The following is a 22,765-nucleotide window of genomic DNA, read 5'->3' on the forward strand; positions in this document are numbered from 1 at the left end:
TTGTCGACTTTGACACATTAATTGTGATATTTTATAGGAAGTTTTTTTCTTGTCGCATAACAAAATGACTCTGCATTTTGGTTATAAAGCACTGATCTGGCAAAGGTTGGCAAAGGTTTTTCAAATATTAGCAATATTTCAAAGCAAAACTGCTTCACTACTCTGATAAGCAGCAGTCCATGATCAAGACACGTAGATGTCACATGGTCAGTCATTTGTACCTTGTTTTGTAGTTGCTGTTTTTCACTCTGGTATTTGTTAATCAGCTCATGGTTTTTTTGTCTTTGGATGTCCAGTTCAATGTCAGCTTCTCTTCTTAACTCCATGTCTTGCTGTTTCAGCTGTTTGTCTTGCTCAGCCTGTTTCTGCTGGAGAAAAGCCTCCATCTGTATGCACACAAATACGGGTTAAATAAGGGCTGAGGTCAAATAAAGTTTAAAAACATCTACCAAGAATCAGATTATTATTTGTGCACTTAACCCATGAACTGAAATTCAGTCTACTGAGTTTATTAACTACAGAAAATGTTATACAATTTAGACATAACACAAAGTGTTACTGTTAACTAAACCTAAAACTATTAAAAAATAGATTTTGTTAATTAAATAATGCTGAAAGTTAACCTATCTGTACTTAAATTACTACAAAAATTAGTACTAAACTGAAATAACAGTATATTAAAGCTAAATAGAAATACTAAAGCATAACAAAACTACTAAAACTTTAACTAAAATTAAAATATAAAAAGCAAATTTTAGCTAATTTTATATATATATATATATATATATATATATATATATATATTTATTTAGTATTACTATATTATTATGTTACATTATTATTATTATTATAGCTGTTATAGCTATTATTAGCTATATTATTTTATTAGCTAAAATTTGCTTTGCTTTCACACACATACATACATACCATAATTACATATAAATAAGACTAAAGTAATACTACAAAATAGAAAATAGTCACAAAAGAAGAACAATAAAAATAAAAAAGGACATCATAATACATAAGCCCCATGCAAATCCCCTGAACACCTGCACACTTGCATCACACTTGGCGCTATTCATGTTGAATGAATTCTTACATAACAATGTTAATTTGTCATTGAAAAATTACACAGTAAAACAGCTAACAGGACAAAATGGCATTGAGCTACATTCATCTCTTTTCATTTTGGTTCATTTAGGCCTTGTGTTGAAGGAAAATGCAAATAAAGCTTTGTGCAGTCTTTCTGTGACTGCATGCTGTCATATCAAAGACTAGGATTTTTCACCAACTGTGTGTTGTGAAATATTGAACTGTCAGAAGTTGAATAAAATGGTTAGAGCAATTACAAACAACAAAGAAGGGGATGGTGGCATGCCATGTATTTAAGTCGGGCATGACCAAGGCCACCATGTTTTTCATAGAGACCAGAGTGCAGACAGAGTGCGTGTGAGAGAACACAGCAGGGTTTGTGTCAGTGTGTGTGTGTGGTGGTGAGAGAGAGAGCATCTTAGTGTGTGTGATGAAGAGAGAATTTTTGTTTGTGAGTGTTTGAGAGTAAGAGACCACTTCCACCTAGACTTGGATGCATGTCTGTGTTAACGGCAGGAAACCGGCGGGTCTTAAATATAATTTGCACTAAATCAAACGGCATTCCTCTTAATACTAGCGTGCTGAGGGCAGACCTCAGCCCACAAAAAATATAAATGAATGTATTTCAAATAATAAAAACAAAAAAAGAACTACTTCAGACAGAAGGGAAAGAAAGAAAATGTGCTGCTGGTTCTTTGGGATAGCGAATCTATATTTGTCTTTTTTCAGTGTTCAAAGGGAATACAGTATAAAGAATTTAAATACATTTGGCGCAAAAAGCCATGAAAACCATTGCATTAGATAACAAAATATCAAAACAAGTATAAATCTAATCATTATGAGGGACAATTTGTATTTTCATCTCACATCAATTTAAAAGGTTTTTATTTGTATTTTGTGACCTCACCTTTGAACTCTGCTCCTCTGCAGCTTTTAGCCTTGTTCTAAAGCTCTCCTCCAGTCTCTCCAATTCTCCCACATGAGTTCTCCTCAACTCTTCCCTATGAAAAGAAAGTCTACAGTAAATACACCAACAGAAGACTATATAAGTCAACTAAACATATTGGATAACATAAATGCATAAGTGAATGCTTTAACGTCATTGAGCAAATTATCAAACGTAATGTAAAACGTAAGCATCATCAAAAGCTTGACTCATGCTTTCATACCTGCCAGGACATGAGTTTTCTAAAACCACTACATGATCGATCTGTTCAATATTACAGGTAACACAGAGGAGAAATATTAGGCCATTGGCACATACTGTAAGGTGTCTTAACTGCAGATTTCAAAGAGTCACAGTGACACATTTACTGACGCATTTATGAGCAAGAATATTTTATGATCCAGTTGTTATGGAAACATAATTGTTATTTTTGTTAATTGTCACATGTCATAAAACATTCTTATATAAAACTATGACTAATCAGTCAGTCTGCAGCCTCAGGGCTAAAGAGAAATTACAAAGGAAATGAGAAGGGTCCCTGAAACACGGTCAACAGAGTCAGACAGTAATGAGTAATTCAGAAAGAACTACTAATCCTAGCTGAAGACATTCACAACAAATCCACCATTCACAGTAAACATAAGCTGTCAAGTAGGTGGCAGACAGAAAAAAAAGAAAAAAAAAAAAGTTCTGCTTCTTGCTAAAACTGTGGCAAGTAAAAAAACTGAGTATTTTATTTTTTTATTTTATTTTTTATTTTTTTGGTAAATTGTTATCTATTAGCTTTGATAGAATTATTTTTAATCAGTGAGAAGAGATAATAAATTATACACTACCATGCAAATGTTTGGGGTTAGTAAGATTTTTATTTTAAAGAAAGTGATACTTTTATTTAGCAAGAATACTTGAAATTGATCAAAAGTAACAATAGAGACTTTTAAATTATGAATTATTTCATTATGAAGTGCTGTTCTTTTGAACTTTTTATTCATCAAAGAATCCTGCAAAAATCAATCAATTAATTTAAAAAAAATCTGAGTTTGCACAAAAATAGTAAGGGGCACTATTGTTTTTGGCACTGATAATAACCAATAATGTTTCTTGAGCAGCAAATCAGCATATTAGAATGATTTCTGAAGGATTATGTGACACTGAAGTCTGGAGTAATGACTGCTGAAAATTCAGCTTTTAAAATAGAAAACAATTATTTTAAATCATAATTATATATATATATATATATATATACACAGTTAGTACGAAAAGTATTCAGACCCCCTTAAATTTTTCACTTTTTTCTATTGCAGCCATTTGCTAAAATCATTTAAGTTCATTTTGTTCCCTCATTAATGTACACACAGCACCCCATATTGACAGAAAAACACAGAATTGTTGACATTTTTGCAGATTTATTAAAAAAGAAAAACTGAAATATCACATGGTCCAAAGTATTCAGACCCTTTTCTGTGACACTCATATATTTAGAGGTAAAGAAGAAACCAAAGATCACTGTGGCTGAGCTCCAGAGATGAAGTCGGGAGATGGGAGAAAGTTGTAGAAAGTCAACCATCACTGCAGCCCTCCACCAGTCGGGGCTTTATGGCAGAGTGGCCCGACGGAAGCCTTTCCTCAGTGCAAGACACATGAAAGCCCGCATGGAGTTTGCTAAAAAACACCTGAATAAGATTCTCTGGTCTGATGAGACCAAGATAGAACCTTTTGGCCTTAATTCTAAGCGGTATGTGTGTAGAAAACCAGGCACTGCTCTTCACCTGTCCAATACAGTCCCAACAGTGAAGCATGGTGGTGGCAGCATCATGCTGTGGGGGTGTTTTTCAGCTGCAGGGACAGGACGACTGGTTGCAATCGAGGGAAAGATGAATGCGGCCAAGTACATGGATATCCTGGACGAAAACCTTCTCCAGAGTGCTCAGGACCTCAGACTGGGCCGAAGGTTTACCTTCCAACAAGACAATGACCCTAAGCACACAGCTAAAATAACGAAGGAGTGGCTTCACAACAACTCCGTGACTGTTCTTGAATGGCCCAGCCGGAGCCCTGACTTAAACCCAATTGAGCATCTCTGGAGAGACCTAAAAATGGCTGTCCACCAGCGTTTACCATCCAACCTGACAGAACTGGAGAGGATCTGCAAGGAGGAATGGCAGAGGACCCCCAAATCCAGGTGTGAAAAACTTGTTGCATCTTTCCCAAAGAGACTCATGGCTGTATTAGATCAAAAGGGTGCTTCTACTAAATACTGAGCAAAGGGTCTGAATACTTAGGACCATGTGATATTTCAGTTTTTCTTTTTTAATAAATCTGCAAAAATGCCAACAATTCTGTGTTTTTCTGTCAATATGGGGTGCTGTGTGTACATTAAAAAAAGAACTTAAATGATTTTAGCAAATGGCTGCAATATAACAAAGAGTGAAAAATTTAAGGGGGTCTGAATACTTTCCGTACCCACTGTATATATATATATATTGTTTTTTTGTTTTTTGTTTTTTTACAATAGTTTATGCATTTTTAGAATTCTTCAAAAACATTTTAAAAATCTTACTGACCCCAAACTTTAAAACGGTATGTATGAATAAAATGTAAGAGAAAAAAAGTATTTGTTTTAAAGATACATTCTCTAAATAATTAATATGCATACAGGCAGTAGACATGGCTAACAGACAAACCTTCCAAGATTGTTCTCTCTTCTTGTTTGTCATCAGTTTTAAACTGATTATGGTTTGACTCATCAAAACCTACTCCTTGTTGTTGAGATATAAACAAAAGCCTTTGAAAAGCTCTTCTGCTATTAGCTGAGACAGACACCGAGGATATGAAAAACGCTGGTGACTAGACAGACAGACAGCTTGGCAGAAATTCCATTTTTACTGCACATTCCTCTGTGGCTCAAACATTCCTCCCATGAGACATAAACTGTGACTTCGTAGACAGACTACATCCATCACGGATTGGTGAAAACTGAGACACTCACAAAAACAAACAAACAGCTCAGGAGAAACATCAAAGTCCAAACAGACTGATTGAATCAGATCGCCACATACCAGCATTCCTACATCCACCTATCCTGACCTAACCTTTCTTAGTTAAAATGTGTGTCTTGAATAAGATATTCAGAACATTTCAGCTCTTAAATGAGAATAATAGGCTAAAATTACCTTAGATACACCCTAGTATGTGTTAATGGAGGTCGCCGTAATTCCCCTGAGAGAGAGGAAGTCACACAGAGAGGAAAATAGAGTGAGCGAGCAAAAGATTCCAGGCGTATTCTTTTTTTTTTTTTTTCACCCAAACAGAGGGAATGTTTCATCTTGCCAATCTAGGGGTTTACGTGCAGTGAGGCGGCATACTATTAATGTTAGATAGGTTTGGTACCGACAGACACGCAGCTCTCTGACAGCAGTTATGCGATGGGTCTCGAGAGAGTTGGCCTATAATGGGGATGTCTGGGGGAAGTGGCTCTCAGAAATACAAGTGTTAAATAGGCCCAGTCTGGAATGTCCACACTTCACTGAACTTGTGTAATCAAATCAATGGGAAAATATCAGAGTGGCAGATAGAAAGCAAATGCTCTGAAAATGGAAGAAGTTGGAGGGGAGGCGAATACAAACACATGCCAAAAAAGTTCAGAGAGAAGTCTAGTGTAACTAGGATTTTCAACACAGCTTTGAGGTTGAGGTCACAGATACTAAATGTGTAACCGCTCACAGGCATGAGACTGAATGGGGAAAAAAATATATAATTAAATTGCAGGATAAGAAAAATGGCATAGTTATGAAAAGAACAATAATAAAGAATCAAAACATTTTCCACCAATCTAGCATTTTCTAGACTGGCATGGTTTAGTCCAGGTTAGTATTTGTTTTGTTTGTTTGTTTGTTTGGTTTTCCATGGCAAATATGACCATTTGAAAGGCTGTTTGAAATTTTTGTTCAGACCAATGCGAAAAATCATACTAAATTTGTATGCACCATACATATTGTAAATATTTAATGGTTGACGGAAAAGAAGCTAAAAAGGGTAAACCCAAGGTAACTGTAATGTGCATGTTCATTATTATTGTATAATACTAAATTAAATAACTAAACTAAATAAAATAACTAACTAAATAAAAGGTACAATAAAATAACAAAAGAAAAAAAAAAAATATATATATATATATATATATATATATATATATATATCAGTGTTACTTCATATCTCACAATTGCAGCAATTACTTTTTATAACGTCTCAAATTACTTAATTACTTTTTACTCTGAGGTAGAAACAGTTTTCCATACTAAGATGTAGAAAATGTAGAAAAACTACTGTATTTCCTATTTTTATTTTTCAATTTGTCTATCTCAGCACTTCTGTTTATCTTTATTCTTGTAGTTTTCAATGAAAAATATCTGCCTGTCTGTGAGGAAGTTAATGCATGAGTTTTACACATTATTTCAAGTCCAACATTTATGTGTCTGTCTGTATCTCCAGACAACCTCGGGTCATTTCACCCAGACATACTGTTTAAGATTAGACTCAGTGTCAACACACACACTGTACACCATCTCTTCATTATGTCTTTCTAAATCATTCCACCTTCACTCATCTCCCTCTATCTTTTCTTTTGCCTCATATTCTCCATCAGAAGCAGATTTCCAAATTATATTTCTGTCAGTCAAAATGAGTCTGTTGTTAATGGCATTAATTTATTTTCCAATTAATGACAGCCATTCCTTGCAGTCAATAAACGCAGTGACAAATGAGGCCTGTCAATGACAATCACATACAAGCTGAAATGTTATGCATACTGTATATTGATCTTAATGATAATAAATAATTAGTCTCCTGACTGACATACTGTAAACATTCCCAAACATTCATGTCTGTGGCATGTAAACATTCACAAAAATACAAAGAACTAAACATGCTAGTGTAGTGAGGTAAGGTTGTTTACAATCATCTGTCTAATGATTAGACTGAATTGGACACAAAATAGTAGTTAGATGAAGTAGTTGTACAGCTGTTTATTGCTACCTGGTCTCATAGCATTTACGTACCTGGGTGCACTTTTTAGCGTGACATGAAATACGTACCAATAAGTACATATCACTGCAGTTTCCAAAATAAATGAACACTTTCACACAAATTTACAGAGTTGTGATTAATAAAGCGTCATTTTCGCACAATTACTTGAAGAATATCATGCTATGACTTCAAAACAATATTAATATACTGGGAGATTTGAAAACTGATACTTTTGAACATTAGCATCGCACACATCCAGCTTCATATCTATGGGTTTTCATACATGAGAAGTTTGTTCGGTAGCTCACGGAGTACGGAGATGGACTTAGAAGACGAGAAGCACCGGTTCAAATCCCGTGTAACTACGGTTCGACAAAGCAGTTAAAATCTGCGTAAAAGGAAGTTCAAATAGCACAGTTGCATCAGCTAATACGTTTTTATATCAGTTTTGCATTTGTTAACACTATCGGGTAGGTTTAGGGCTGGATTTGGTGTAGGGCATATTTCCAACACGATAGAGCATTAACCTTTAGCGACAGTCCCCGGATATTTGAATTCTGAACCTCCGCAATACGTATCTGAAGCAACGTAATAAAAAAACAGCAATACGTACCAATATCTACGTAATAAAAACGTGCCAGGGTTCACATATTGAACCTGTGTTTTAGCGCCACTCAGTGGACATTTCTATTTGAAACTGCGGCGAAACGTGCAGCAAGGTACGCAAAACGGTGTCGCACAAAAAGTGCGCAGAGGTACGTATTTTTATGAGACCAGGTTGGTTTATTCTTATATGGGCAGTCACAGTTACATTTTAAATATGAAATAATCTTAAAATGTATAACCTTAAAATGAAAATAAATAAAATGTGATCACATGTATTTCTGACTAATTATGAATTTGATTTGAGTGTTCTGATTACAAAATATTTTGGGTCCTGTTTACACCTCCATTTATCACAGTCTCCTTGTGATCATCTGAGACAAATGTCAATATCAGGAGTAAACAGACTACTCTGCCATTTAATTGTTTTATTTATTTATTTTTATTTATTTTATTTTTTTCTTCAAAAAGTCTCTTATGCTCACCAAGAGTGTGCTTATTTGACAAAAATACAGTAAAATCAATTTGTTTTAAATATTTTATGAAATTGTAATATTTTATAATTTTATGAAATATTATTATATCCAAAAAGTGTTCTATTTTAATATATTTAAAAATAATAATAATAATAATAATATATAATAATATAATATAATATAATATATAATAAATAAATAAATAAATAATATATATATATATATATATATATATATATAATTTTTTTTCCTGTGATGACAAATACTTTTTTTCAGCAGCCATTACTGCAGTTTTGAGTGTCACATGATACTTCAGAAATCATTCTAATATGCTAATTTGGTGCTTTAAGAAACATCTATCATTATTATCAATGCTGAAAACAGTTGATCTGCTTAATATTTTTGTGAAAAATGGTTTGTTTCTTTTTTTTTTTAAATATGCATTTTTTTCAGGATCCTGAAAACAGTTGATCTGATTAATATTTTTGCAAAAAATATGCATTTTTTTCAGGATTCTTTTAAATCTTTTGTAACAATATAAAAGTCTTTATTGTCACTTTTGATAAATTCAATGAAAAAAAAACTAATAAAAAAAAGATAGAAAAAGTATGGCAGAGACTATTTGCACTAAGTACAAATAGCATTACATGATATTTACACAAACTAAAAACATCAGTATTTTTTTTGCACTAAATGTAAATAGCAGTTAGATGGGTCCCACTTTATATTAAGTGGCCTTAATTACTATGTACTTGCATCAAAAAATAAGTACAATGTACTTATTGTGTTCATATTGTATTGCAAAACACTTTTGCTGCTACTGAGGTGGGATACAGATAAGGTTAGGGACAGGTTTGGTGGTCTGGGTAGGTTTAAGGGTGGGTTAAGGTGTAAGGGATTGGTCAACAGTGTAATTATAAATGTAATTACAGAAATTACTTACAGATGTAATTACATGCAAGTATTTTTTTTTAAAATATAAGTACAATGTAAAAACATGTATGTACACAATAAGTGCATTGTACCAAATAATTAATTTAAATGTAAGTACATAGTAGTTAAGGCCACTTAATATAAAGTGGGACCGTTACATGCCTCTTAACTGCTTAGCTGCTTTATTATTATTATTTTTATTTTTATTTTTACTGATCCCAAATCTTTGAACAACAGTTTAAAACTTTGTCTCTAAAATAACCTAAAGTAATGGTGCCTTTTTCAGTCTGAACTGTTTTTTTGTTGGCTGGTGTGAAGTGGGTGTCAGGGGTTCAATGACTGTGGTTGTATGACCCTGGGCCATGCTTGTGGGAGACCAAAAGTAGCTCCCTCAGTGAAGTGTTGCTCTCTCTCACTCTCTCTGTCTATAAAAAAACATCAACAGTGTCATTGTGATCCAGGCGGACGCATGAAAGAGGGGTTTGTTCTTATTATTCAGTGCTTATACAAAGACTGAAGCAGCAGTTGTTTGGTGGGCAAGGATTCTAGAGAGTTGGGGGACAAAATGTTCTCTATAGAGCAAAACAGGGGTCAGAATCCTTCCTGCTTTAGCCGATAGAAACGCACGAGCCAGGACTGTGATAATTGGCAAAGTGTGGTTACTGCAGGACGTTATTATTGTATGACAGTGAGTGTGTGTGAGAATACAAATCACTTGCCTTTTAGTGTGCTTGCTCAGCGTTTGTCCCTCTGAAGTAAAACAGCACGCTCAGTACAAGCACACGGTCAGGACATTCTGTTAACTTCTTTACAGTTCTGCAATGTGTTTATTCATTGTTTGAACGCACAGTCCCCTCCTCTGATTTACTTATTTATTTATTTATTGAAAGAAACATTTACCCCATACTACTAAAAAAAAAAAAAAAATATATATATATATATATATATATATATATATATATATATATATATATATATATATATATATATATATATATATATATATATATATATATATATATGTATATAACAACCTTTTTCATCATTTTATGTACAGTCAAAAGGAAAGCTATCATGATTATGCCTGTATACATCTAGACTCGCTTTTTACTGCTAGTATTTGTGATTATTACAGCTTCTGAAGGCAAGCTGGATTTCTAGTGTTACATCTAATCAAGCTCTGTTTTTGGGCTGAGTCTGACATCCTTGTTCCTTAAAGGATGACACCTTAAATGCTCATTTCCATCTCATTACTCAAACACCTGCGACCTCTGACCCCTTCTCACCTGCAGCACAAGTATGAGTCTGCCTAACAAAGCCCATGTCTGAAAATCAGTTTGACTGCTCAATGACTAGACCGCTACATTTTTAGAAAATCAAGTGTTAGCCTTAGGCTGAAATGAAAGGTGTTGAATAGCACTTGACCAGATGACCACTTGACAACTAAATTTCTGAGAAATAGTCTTTGCTGTAATATGCGTTCAAGAATGCCAGGCAGGAGTGAACTGAATAGAGAAAACTGCATGCTGCAACAGTAAAACTAGGAAACATTCATGAAACATAGTCATGCTTGCAAAGACATGTTCGAAGATACTGAACAGTTGCTATGACAGGTTGTAGTTGTTCTCAGCAGTGACCAATGAGCTAGCTAGTCATTTTCTTGCCCATATCTGACCTGGATAATAACCTGATCTCATGACGAAAACTTACCTGTGGGAACTTTTTTTTGCAAGATACGAACTGCGTAGTGCCATGTACATTTTATGACATATTCGACGTGAAATGTCCACTGAGTGGAGCTAAAAGAGTGTTTTGTTTTGGGGTTTTTCCCCCCCCGGAACAGATCAACATACATATGGTACGTTTTATGTGATGCTGGTTTTGTATGTGTCACCACAGTTCTGACTTGAAATGTCCATTGCGTGGCGCTATAACTCTAATGCTCTGTGACGTTTTAAAATAAGATCTGCACTGCAGTATGAACAAAAATAAATGTGACGTAAAAACGCAATCGCACACATGCCGTTTTAGCTTGTTTTTCGATCTCTCACTTTTCAGATCTTTCATTGTGAATCATGTTTTTCACGGGATTCGTACCCAAGGATTTCACATTCTAAGTCCAATTCCGTGCCAGCGAAGCAATACCGAGCAAGCTTGTTATATCCGGAAAACCGCAGCATATGGAGCTCTAATCATAATTGTGTACAAAAACGATTACGAGTGTTCACTTTCAGACTTGCACTGTCTACACCAGATGCAACCCGTTGTCGGCTTTCTACATTGGACACGTCAAAGCGAAAGTAGTCAAACACATGGAGTCAGAAACAGGTCATCAGTTTACCATCTAAGATTCATTGCATTTTATTTGCTTTTCCTGCTTGTGTCCAGTGTAGACATGGTGCACGTTGTCAATGATGCCACTTTAGAATTTTTAGTGGTTTCATGCCAACAACATGGTAAGAGTAGTGTTACACTGACATAAACATCTGACTTCAGCACAGAGCTGCAGACCATACATTTGTCATTTGTCTCCCCAAAAACAATAGTAATTACACAGAACACCTCTGAAACCTAGCAACAATCTAACAATGCCCTAGCAACCACTGAGAACATCCTAGAAGTCATTGCAACCTTTTAGTAATGCCACAGCAACTGTCCCAAACATACAGTAGTAGTTCATCACCAAGAACACCCTAGAATCATGGTTTTGTATGATCAAGCACCGCTCATGTTTATTCACAGATGATTATAAGTGATCGACCATGTATTCAGACTGGAAATACACAGGCTTATAAAGAGGAAGATGGATTTTGGTGATCAGACAAGCCTGGACATCAACATAAGAATTCACTAAAGGCAGGCAACAAGATAATTAACCCATGCAACAGCTGAGGTGTAAACAGGTAAGAGTGAGCATATCACTGTAAGCGAAAGGAAGACGAGCCTGTGCTGTTGGTTGCTAACAGACAGGTAGACCTCAGGGACAGAGGCGTGTATACAAACAACAGCAGACATCCAAACACACAAACAGCTGGGATGTAACAAAAGCCCACTGAATGTGAGAAAAACACAGAAATTCAAGACACAGGTGGCCACTCATAAAATTAGGTACTGATCAATGAGAGTACAGATGTGAATTGAGTTGCAATTACCTCGAGAAAAAAAAAAAAAAGGTGGAAAAGAACAATAGAAGAATCAAATTGAAAACAGTTTTGAGAAGAAGGGTTTAGAGACCTAAACCACTACAAGGAGCCATTCACAGAGAATGTAAGAAAAACGCAAGGTTTAGTTTTTTTTTTAAATACTGAAACGCTTCAAACTTGAGGGTTGCGTTTTTAGAATGTAGTGCCAAGTTTGTGACACTGCAAAAGTGCAATGGCCAAAAAATCAGTTTAGTGCAGGTTAACATACAAAAACAACTGAAAAGCAGCGCAATGAAATGAAAAACACTTCTTTTTTTCGGGGGGTAACGCTCTGGGTCCGGGCTAAATGCCGAGCTCGGACCCCTCTCCCCGGACAGGGGGAGAACCCTGGGCTCGGGAGTGATTACCATGCTCGGAGCCCTCCCCCTGGACAGCACGCCAAATACGCATAATCTTTACTCAGTTTATTATAGGCAAGAGTGAACTCGTGAAATATATTTACTGACATATCGCTCAGGACTTGCTGATATAAAAAAAAAAAAAAGATAATTCAACTTTATTTGGAGTACTAGTTGTGTACAATGCATATTTCATATTATTAAGCCTGTTTTAATAGCGAGTTAGTTAATAACGAGACCATACATTGCACATTGCATTGGCAACAGTCCAATATCGAATTGACTACAAAATTCTGTTATTTGTCAACAAAGCTCTTAACAACTTAGCTCCGAGGTATCTCTCCGACTTACTCACCATCTATAACCTGGTAAGGTCACTTAGATCCCAAGATGGCCATCTTCTGCGAATACCACGGTCTCGCCTGCAACGCAGGGGCGACAGAGCCTTCGCAGTAGCTGGTCCTAAGCTATGGAAGAGCCTGCCATTATCTGTCAGAACTGCCTCCACGTTAGCCAAATTCAAATCTAGGTTAAAAACGCATCTTTTTTCTTGTGCTTTTAATTCTCTGTAATGTTTATGTGTTTATCTGTTTTTATTCTTATTGTATTTTATTTTAATCTGTACAGCACTTTGGCCAACAAAGGTGGAATTTAAACGTGCTTTAGAAATAAACTGAATTGAACTGAATTGAATTAATGTTGCTATTAACAAGGATTGTATTATCTTTGAATAATAAAGGTCTTTAAATGCAAGATATTAAAGTGTACCTAAAGTATAATTGCAATAGTTCCACTTTAGCACAACTTCAGTATATATTTAGAAACAAACGTATTTCAAATACATTTTAGTATATTTATTTTTCACTAAGGAGTGAAAATGATTATTTTGCATTTAACAACTTGAGACACAGGGCAGTGGAACGAAAAACACGTGTCCGTATTAGCATTTAGTGTTCTAAACACATTTTTAAAAGCTGAACTTTTTAATTTGAGTGTCACATTTTAGAATGCATGAGACACGAGCGTAACAGTCAAACATATCTGTCTAAGGCATACTTATATAGAAAAACAATGGAAAAGCAGCACGGTGGAATGCAAAAATGCATTCTGGGTTATCCACACAGAACCCTTTTTTTTGTGTGTGTGTGTGTTCCACTGTGATGCTTTTCCATTTTTTGCTTCTATGTAAACTTGCTCTAGATGGACGTCTTCTGTCTGACTGTTGTGCTCTCATGTCTTCTGCAGCATCTCACGCATGACACAGTATTCTAAAAATGTGGTGCTCAAGTTAAAATAAGTTCAACTTTTGAAAAATAGGTCTCCAGACTATGGATTTTTTTTCCCCATCCAGTTTTTCAAGCAAAAACACGTCTATGTGAACCAGCCCACACTCTACTTCACATCATGCCTAAAACACTCCTTAATCCTGGTAATATCTCAGAAACACACAGCATTAGTTGGAGCACAGCTTCTGCGTAACAGCTTTTGGTGGTTTGTTTTACCATTGCAAATGAAGACAGATAGAGAGGAAACAGGTTCGCAAACAGTGAGTCATATTCTACAGGTCCCGACATGCCAACAGACTATTTAGAGGAGCAGGTGGGATGGAGGGATGCAACAGAAAAAAAAGAAAGAAAAAAAAGCATTACAGCTGTAGCGCGGCTGAATACACATGTACTTGTGTAAAGCAAGCAACACTATTTATTCTCTCCTGCTGTGGAGTGTGACTAGTGAGTGTGTTTGTCTAACAGACCTCTCCTGCAGTAAAGTGGATCGGGCTGCTCTCAGGTCCTTCATCTCGCCCTCTGCCCGTTCTAGTCTCCGGGTCACCTCCTCCTCTTTCTGTTGCCACGCCAACAGCTGCTCCTGCATGGACTCGCATCGTTGTTGACATGACAACCGGCTCTCCTCCTTCTCCCTCAGGTCTCGGGACAGCCTTTAGGGGAAAGCGTGAACACACACTGACTCACGACACATGCAACCATTTACACCCACATGAAAACTAGAAATCTGCACACATCTGCACACAAACAAAATAAATAGCTCTGTTCTGAAACAAAGAGTGCTGCCTCAATGCATACTGCCTGCATACACCCTACCCTGCTGAAAAGATCAGCATATGTTGTGTTTTGGATGATGACACGCTGGTTGACTTACATTTGACTCTACATTTCTTAACATTCACAGTTGATTCCAATAGAGTTGGTATTAGCACATGTTGCTATGCAAAAACAAAACATGAGTACAAACAAATACTGGGTTAACAGTTGTGGAGCTTTAAGTTTTTTGTGGAAACCAATACATGTTTTTTAGGATTCTTCAATGAATAGACAGTTTAAAATAACAGTATTAAAAAATAAATAAATAAATCTTTCACAGCCCCCAAGCTTTTGAACAGCAGTATAGGTCTACATTTACACTAATCTACGAGCATTTTTCAATAAACAAGAAGTTAATATACACAATATATAATTGTGTACACAATATTATCGCGATATATCGCATTACCGAATACCGGCACATGTCTAGTAATATATACAGTATCTCACAGACGTGAGTACACCCCTCACATTTTTGTAAATATTTTATTATATCTTTTCATGTGACAACACTGAAGAAATTACACTTTGCTACAATGTAATGTAGTGAGTGTACAGCTTGTATAACAGTGTAAATTTGTTGCCCCCTCAAAATAACTCAACACACAGCCATTAATGTCTAAACTGCTGGCCACAAAAGTGAGTACACCCCTAAGTAAAAATGTTCAAATTGGGCCCAAAGTGTCAATATTTTGTGTGGCCACCATTATTTTCCAGCACTGCCTTAACCCTCTTGGGCATGGAGTTCACCAGAGCTTCACAGGTTGCCACTGGAGTCCTCTTCCACTCCTCCATGACAACATCACGGAGCTGGTGGATGTTAGAGACCTTGCGCTCCTTAACCTTCCATTTGAGGATGCCCCACAGATGCTCAATAGGGTTTAGGTCTGGAGACATGCTTGGCCAGTCCATCACCTTTACCCTCAGATTTTAGCAAGGCAGTGGTCGTCTTGGAGGTGTGTTTGGGGTTGTTATCATGTAATACTGCCCTGCGGCCCAGTCTCCGAAGGGAGGGGATCATGCTCTGCTTCAGTATATCACAGTACATGTTGGCATTCATGGTTCCCTCAATGAACTGTAGCTCCCCAGTGTCGGCAGCACTCATGCAGCCCCAGACCATGACACTCCCACCACCATGCTTGACTGTAGGCAAGACACACTTGTCTTTGTACTCCTCACCTGGTTGCCGCCACACACGCTTGACACCATCCGAACCAAATAAGTTTATATTGGTCTCATCATACCACAGGACATGGTTCTAGTAATCCATGTCCTTAGTCTGCTTGTCTTCAGCAAACTGTTTGCGGGCTTTCTTGTGCATCATCTTTAGAAGAGGTTTCCTTCTGGGACGACAGCCATACAGACCAATTTGATTCAGTGTGCGGCGTATGGTCTGAGTACTGACAGGCTGACCCCCGACCCCTTCAACCCCTGCAGCAATGCTGGCAGCACTCATACGTCTATTTCCCAAACACAACCTCTGGATATGACGCTGAGCACGTGCACTCAACTTCTTTGTTCGACCATTGCGAGGCCTGTTCTGAGTGGAACCTGTCCTGTTAAACCGCTGTATGGTTTTGACCATGCTGCAGCTCAGTTTCAGGATCTTGGCAATCTTCTTATAGCCTACGCCATCTTTATGTAGAGCAACATTTTTTTTTTTTTTTCAGATCCTGAGAGAGTTCTTTGCCATGAGGTGCCATGTTGAACTTCCAGTGACCAGTATGAGAGAGTGAGACCAAAATTAACACACCTGCTCCCCATTCACACCTGAGACCTTGTAACACTAACGAGTCACATGACACTGGGGAGAGAAAATGGAGCCAATTTGGACATTGTGTGTTGAGTTATTTTGAGGGGACAGCAAATTTACAGTTATACAAGCTATACACTCACTACTTTACATTGTAGCAAAGTGTCATTTCTTCAGTGTTGTCACATGAAAAGATATAATAAAATATTAAAAAAATGTGAGGGGTGTACTCACTTCTGTGAGATACTGTATATTGTGCCTTTGGATGTCAGAATCAGAATGCAAAACATTTCTATAATACTGTCATCAAAAACGCCATTTGAAACTAAACGCAGGTTTAAATGGACAGATTATTGATGAAACCTGCTATGATTACTCTACTTTTAAAGCATAAATTTGATTTAAACAATAGGTCTACACAATATTCACATTTGCAGTTCATAGCTGACATATTGGTCATTGGTTATTATTATTCCTACAGTTATAGCATGACATACTATTTAAACCTATAACATTTCACATAATATTTACCTATTTTATCTCACAATTCCACCCCCCCACAAGTGCAAGTTTATTTCTCCTAGTTCATACTTTATGGCCGTTTCTCAAACGGAAGGCTGCATCCTCCGGAGGTCGCATTTGTAGGCTGCATACGCCACAAAGAAGATCTTATTTTAATATATTAATGGTTATAAATTTGACCATTATTCTTAGTTAAGTGTAAATTGTTGTAATATGCTTTTGACTCGCAAATGTAATGCTCAGTTAACTGAAATAAACCAGGATTGATGACGTATGCAGCCTACAAATGCGACCTCCGGAGGATGCAGCCTTTAGATTAGTCACTTTCAAACCCAGCAGGTTTCTGTTGGTAAACGCAATGAACAACTTGAACCCAATGCAAAATATGCATGGAGAATGTTTTGCTCTCACATAAATTTCAGATTGCATGTATTCCCACTGAAACATCTGGATTTTCGTTTGCTCTCTGGAGACGCATTCAGTCTGTGCGCCTTAAAATTCCCCCGTTTAAATAGCGAATCCATGGTGCAAGCGCAACTCGCTCTTAAAGGGAATGGGAGATGAGACTCTGATTGGTTTATTGCACGTTATGCCCAAAAACACACCCATTACTCATTAAGAGAATAGGAATCCGTTTTTTTTTTTTTTTCTCCCGCTGTTATACTAGCAAAAGTGGATTCAGAAATGCCCTAAGTGCACCTGCACCGTGCGCTTTAGACCGTTAAACACATTTTAGTGCGCTGAGATTGTTAAAATAGGGCCCTATAAATTATTAGCAATTCATACGAATACTGCCATGGTTGCACTTTTTTCAGTCATCCAATTTGGTAGGTGGCGCTTTCTAGGCACTGTCCTAGAAATGTGGTTCTAAGATTGGGGAACTGCAGGATTATACCATTGTCAGTAGACACATGGACAATAAGATGAAATTGAGGTTAAAAGTTCTTCTTCACACTTAACACAGAATGGGGGGGGAAAGACTTCCTTTACCTGCTGAACAAGGACTTCCTGGAGAAACCATTCCATTACGATTTCTCTCCCTTTATCTCTCTCTCTGTCTATCTCTATCTTTTCCCTGCAGGACAAAAGTAGGAAATTCCCAAACACAGAATATTTTATCCGTTAGCCTCAAGCCTCCTCTCCTCCAATTGAAGAAGACACTTTAGGAAACAGTGTGACAATGGCACACTTCCCATGAGGAACAGTTATAACTTAAAGATCAGGCAGTTTCCTTCATAAGACAGCACATCAGAAGATCTCTTCGGGATATTCTAAGAGGGACCAGGCAGAGAAAAACAAAAGAGGGTGGTATGGCCTTAGATCTGAGCTAATGTCCTTAAGTCTGACAAAGATAAGCGCCATCCCACAGGCACGCTCACATCTGTGGATTTTTTGTATGCTTGAATGTTGTGGATAAAACATATTCCCAAAGTACACACTGGCTGCTTTGGAATGCCTAAACAATAAATGAAATACTGAAGTTTAACATATGTTCATTATAAAGTTAAATACAAAATGAAAGCAATGTGGGGAGCACATGGGCTTTTCTGTGGGCGTTGCAGAGTCGAGGAGTCACTCTTTCATACTGTACATTTTAAGTATGGAAGAGTGAGAACCATGGTTAAAGATGACAGGGGTCGGATTTAAAATAGATTCAGTCTGATATCTGTCATCAGAATAAATCATTAGCGCCTGTGACATATGAGTCTACTTTGCAGATATCGTGGCTCCTTTGGGATGGTGAAAATTAAAGGAGCTTTGAAAACCGAGATGTGAAGTGTGTGTGTGTGTGTGTGTGTGTGTGTGTATGTGAGGTGCAGGAAGCTCTGAAACCCAAAGCCCCGTGAGTGGGAAGTGCTTCCATCTGCCATCACAGAGCTTCACACGTAGCTTAAGCCTGCTGACACATTACAGAATTTAATATCTATACAATATCACTCCGTCTGAAGCAGAGCTGTGATACATGGATAGAGGGGGAGGATGTAAGGCCTCAGAGCACAGAACATCACTCACACACATGCTGCTTTCTAAGCTCAAAGGCATCGGATCCTCTTTCACCTTTCTCTCATCTCTGTCTTTTGTCCTTTATCCTCCTATATTCCCATTTCAAGTGAATACTGTTTTTTTTTTTTTTACTTTCAACAAACTTGTGTTTGTGTACATATACTATATATGTATACTGTGTGTGTGTGTGTGTGTGTGTGTGTGTGTGTGTGTGTCTGGGTGTGTGTCCACAAAAATGTGAAGCAGCACAAAATATTTCAATATTTATAATAAGAGATGTTTAATGTCTTAATAATAAGAAATGTTTCTTGAGCAGCACATTTGCATATTAGAATGATTTCTACAGACAATTTCTTAAGGAATGCTTTCTGACTGCTGAAAATTTTGATTTTCCATCATAAATTACATTTTAAAATATATTAAAGCAGAAAACTTTATTTAAAAAGTTAAAAGCTATATATATATATATATATATATATATATATTTTTTACTGTATTTTTGAGCAAATAAATGTAGTCTTGGATAATATAAGTTAAGTTAAGTTAAGTCGTGACGTATTGTCAAGTATGGTGACCAATACTCCAAATTGGTGCTCTGCATTTAACCCATCCAAGTGCACACACACAGCAGTGAGTAGTGAACAAATGCACACACACACACACACACACACAGTGAACACACACCCGGAGCAGTGGGCAGCCATTGCTCCAGCGCCTGGGGAGCAATTAGGGGTTCGGTGCCTTGCTCATAAGAGATGTTTTTAAAAACATAAAACATCTTACCAACCCCAAACTTTTGAATGATAGTGTGCTTAAAAAAATTAAATAACATTTATAAAATTTTAAGAAAAAAAAAAAAGGAGAATCAGTAGGGGCTAGCTAGTTTGGGACAGAGTTTGTAGCTACTCATAAACTCATATTTTCAATATATGAAAAAAAAAAAGGATTTGTAGTTTTATTTGTACCAAATGAGATTTAACTTCTTAATGTCTTCTATCCATGCTGTAGAAACAGTCCTAATGATGATATTTTTAAAAACACGTATTAATGCCTGTAATGGGAAACGGTATTTGTGGAGTTCACCAGTGTTTCTTTATGTCTGAGGTCTCTTTGCCCTCTGTAAAAAGCTTTCTGGTCTTTTCAACCTTTCTTTATCAGCATGCCGTCCTCTCTTCAGACTGGTGAGCAATTGTGACAAACAGCACACAGCACTCCAAACCACATCCAGGAATGTGCATCAATCCACTGAGACGCTTACAGATGACTGACAGACACTAACAAACTCTGTCTCCGCCACACATAAACACACAGACACACACTCACCACACTTATACACAGACAAACACATGAACACACCCTAGTCAAACAAATACACAATAGTTCATGGTTGTGCAGTTTAGTGGACCATGACATCAATCAAAACACACAAAATGTGACCAAATAAGCTCGACATGCCTCTATTTATAACTTCCTGGTCCATGTGAGTTCAGTATTTGTGTAAATCTGCGAAACTACTGTTTTTCTCTTCTCAGAGGAAAATTATATTTGCCATTGCAGCTTAGTCATTGTATCTTTATTTACTTCAACTTTGTTTTTGATATTTCACATTAAAAAAAAAAAAATGCTTAAAAATAGAGAATTAGCTTAATTAGATTTATAATTAGCTGACAACATATAAACTTGGAAAACAACTATTATAGCTAACATAACTTTTTAAAATTAATAATTAAATTTATAAAAAATACTTTTTAAATATTTATATTTTTATAAATAATTAATTGTATTATTTAGTTTAGAGGTCAGAACGAAATCTACTTTTGGTTGCAGACTTTAATATCTTGACTTTACAGTTTTTTTTTTTTCAACTGCTTATACACATTTTCAAAACTTGGCCTCTTTTTTCAAAACTTTACACACAAATCCAAGAACTGCACACACAAAATATTAAAAGCCTCACATCTCTTGCAAAATGAAGCACTGCATTCAAAATATCACAAACACATCTCAAAACCAAACATTTGCAAACACCTTTTCCATAATATTACAGTTTTTCTCATTTGCCAAGACACACTCAGTGAAACTGGGATCCACTTGATCTTCATCATCACATTCTTAGCACAGCAGAAGTCTTCTCTTTCAAATGCCTTAACACTTTTTCATTTGTTTCACACATATTTCACACCCTTTGTCAAAACAGTCACCACAGATCTCATTGAAGTACCCCAAACTCTATTGGATTCACTGTGTGGAACAAAAGGAAAACATGTATTCACAGCTGATAGAAAGTACTTGCATAATTATGAATCTCCAGTGCACCTGTGTGAAACTTGTTTGCACAACTCTTCAATCAGCAATCAGTCCTCATCCCTCTACAGAAGATTCCACCTCTGTCCTGCTATTTACAAGTATGGATCAAAGAGGCCAAAGCCATGGAAGGAGAGTAAAAGACTATGGCAGAGGGCCAGAGAAAGAGAAGTTTGCATACATGGTGGAGGAGTTGCATTACTGTAAAAGGAGAAACTACAGCTCAAGTTTCAAATGAAAATCAGGAAACAATTATCGACCATGTCATCACTTATAGTTTGTCCTTTAGAGAGGCTGGACAAAGGGTCAAACCCATTCTGAGTCGGAGCACTGCAGTGGCATCTATTGCCAGGCATTTTTCAAAATGACAACAGGTAAATCACAATGTTACTGTATACCACTGTGTATTTCAGCTGCCCTGTTGGCAGAACAAACTGTGTCTACAGTAATGCGGATGTTTCATCAGTCCCATTTATGTGTTTGTCAATGTCAATTTTGATATGCTTTATTATTGTTATTGCAATGCATTACTAAACCATACAGTTACATGCAACTGGGATAATTTGCTCTGTGAATGTTTTTGTGGAATTTATGTGGAAAGTGAGGAGACGCGGGAGGAACATTTATTGGGGAGAGGGTCACTGTTGCAGTGCCAGGTCAGAGGGGCGCCAGTATCACCATGTGTGCTGCCATCTCCATTGATGGAGTCCTTTGCCACATACAAACTATCAGTCCAATACAGAATGCCTCATCACGTTTTTTGATGCACTAAATTAAAGACTGGTTTCACCTAAAGAGAGAGGGCTGTTGATGGATTTGCCATGCAAGGAGGTAGTTCCATTGGTGCATTGCAACACTGCAAGGGAAGTTCTGAGTATTTCAACTCTTTATATTGCTTTTTAGATATTCCCACCCGTAAGTCTCCTTTCTTTGTTTGTTTTTTAAACTATATTCAACACTTATGAGTTTGAACAGTGTAATTTCATATTGATAGATGTGTTTTGTATTTTGTTGTCCATGATTGACTGATGGAAAGAATAAATTAATTTGACCACAAGTTGTGGTGTTTGATGGAAGTATTTGCTTATGTTGATTGTTTTTAATGTTTTGTGAGTGTTGGAGTATTTTGCAAACAAAATGAGTCATTTTGGCCATTGAGCTTCAGTTTCACCCCGTGTGTTAACTGTTTTGAAAACGTGATGTCTGAGTGGACAAATGTGTTAAAGCATATTGAGAAAAACTGTAATTGCTGTTAGATTTTTGTGTGTTACATCGATCGAGAATTGTATGTTGTGTTTTGCAAAAAGTGTTTTATGAAATTGAGTCAAAGGCTCAAAGAATTAGTGTATGGTTTTGCAGATTTGGTGTGTGGTTCTAGTGTTTGAGTGCCAGGTTTCAGAAATTGTGTGACAAGTAAAGATTTTGTAAGCAGTTGAAAAAAAAAAAAAACTGTAATATCAACTGTGT

At 36.6% G+C, this 22,765-nt stretch overlaps 1 protein-coding gene across 10 annotated transcripts in view; it reads right to left on the bottom strand.

Moving 5' to 3' along the window:
* lekr1 (leucine, glutamate and lysine rich 1) overlaps positions 1–22,765 on the bottom strand; it is a 126,198-nt gene that overhangs the window by 40,369 nt on the left and 63,064 nt on the right. For 9 of the 10 annotated variants that reach the window (XR_009267106.1, XR_009267105.1, XM_058752342.1 and 6 more), the window contains 3 exons: positions 14,370–14,552; positions 2,000–2,093; positions 222–386 (listed from right to left, as the gene is read on the bottom strand). Coding sequence is in view for 8 of the 10 variants with exons in the window: in XM_058752342.1 (XP_058608325.1) it covers positions 222–386; positions 2,000–2,093; positions 14,370–14,552 (442 nt within the window). In the remaining 2 variants the exon portion in view is untranslated. The remainder of the gene's footprint in view (positions 1–221; positions 387–1,999; positions 2,094–14,369; positions 14,553–22,765) is intronic. The other variant, XM_058752347.1, reaches the window with a different exon arrangement.

This window comes from Onychostoma macrolepis, chromosome 18 (assembly GCF_012432095.1).
Source record: "Onychostoma macrolepis isolate SWU-2019 chromosome 18, ASM1243209v1, whole genome shotgun sequence".
Classification (NCBI taxonomy): Eukaryota; Metazoa; Chordata; class Actinopteri; order Cypriniformes; family Cyprinidae; genus Onychostoma; species Onychostoma macrolepis.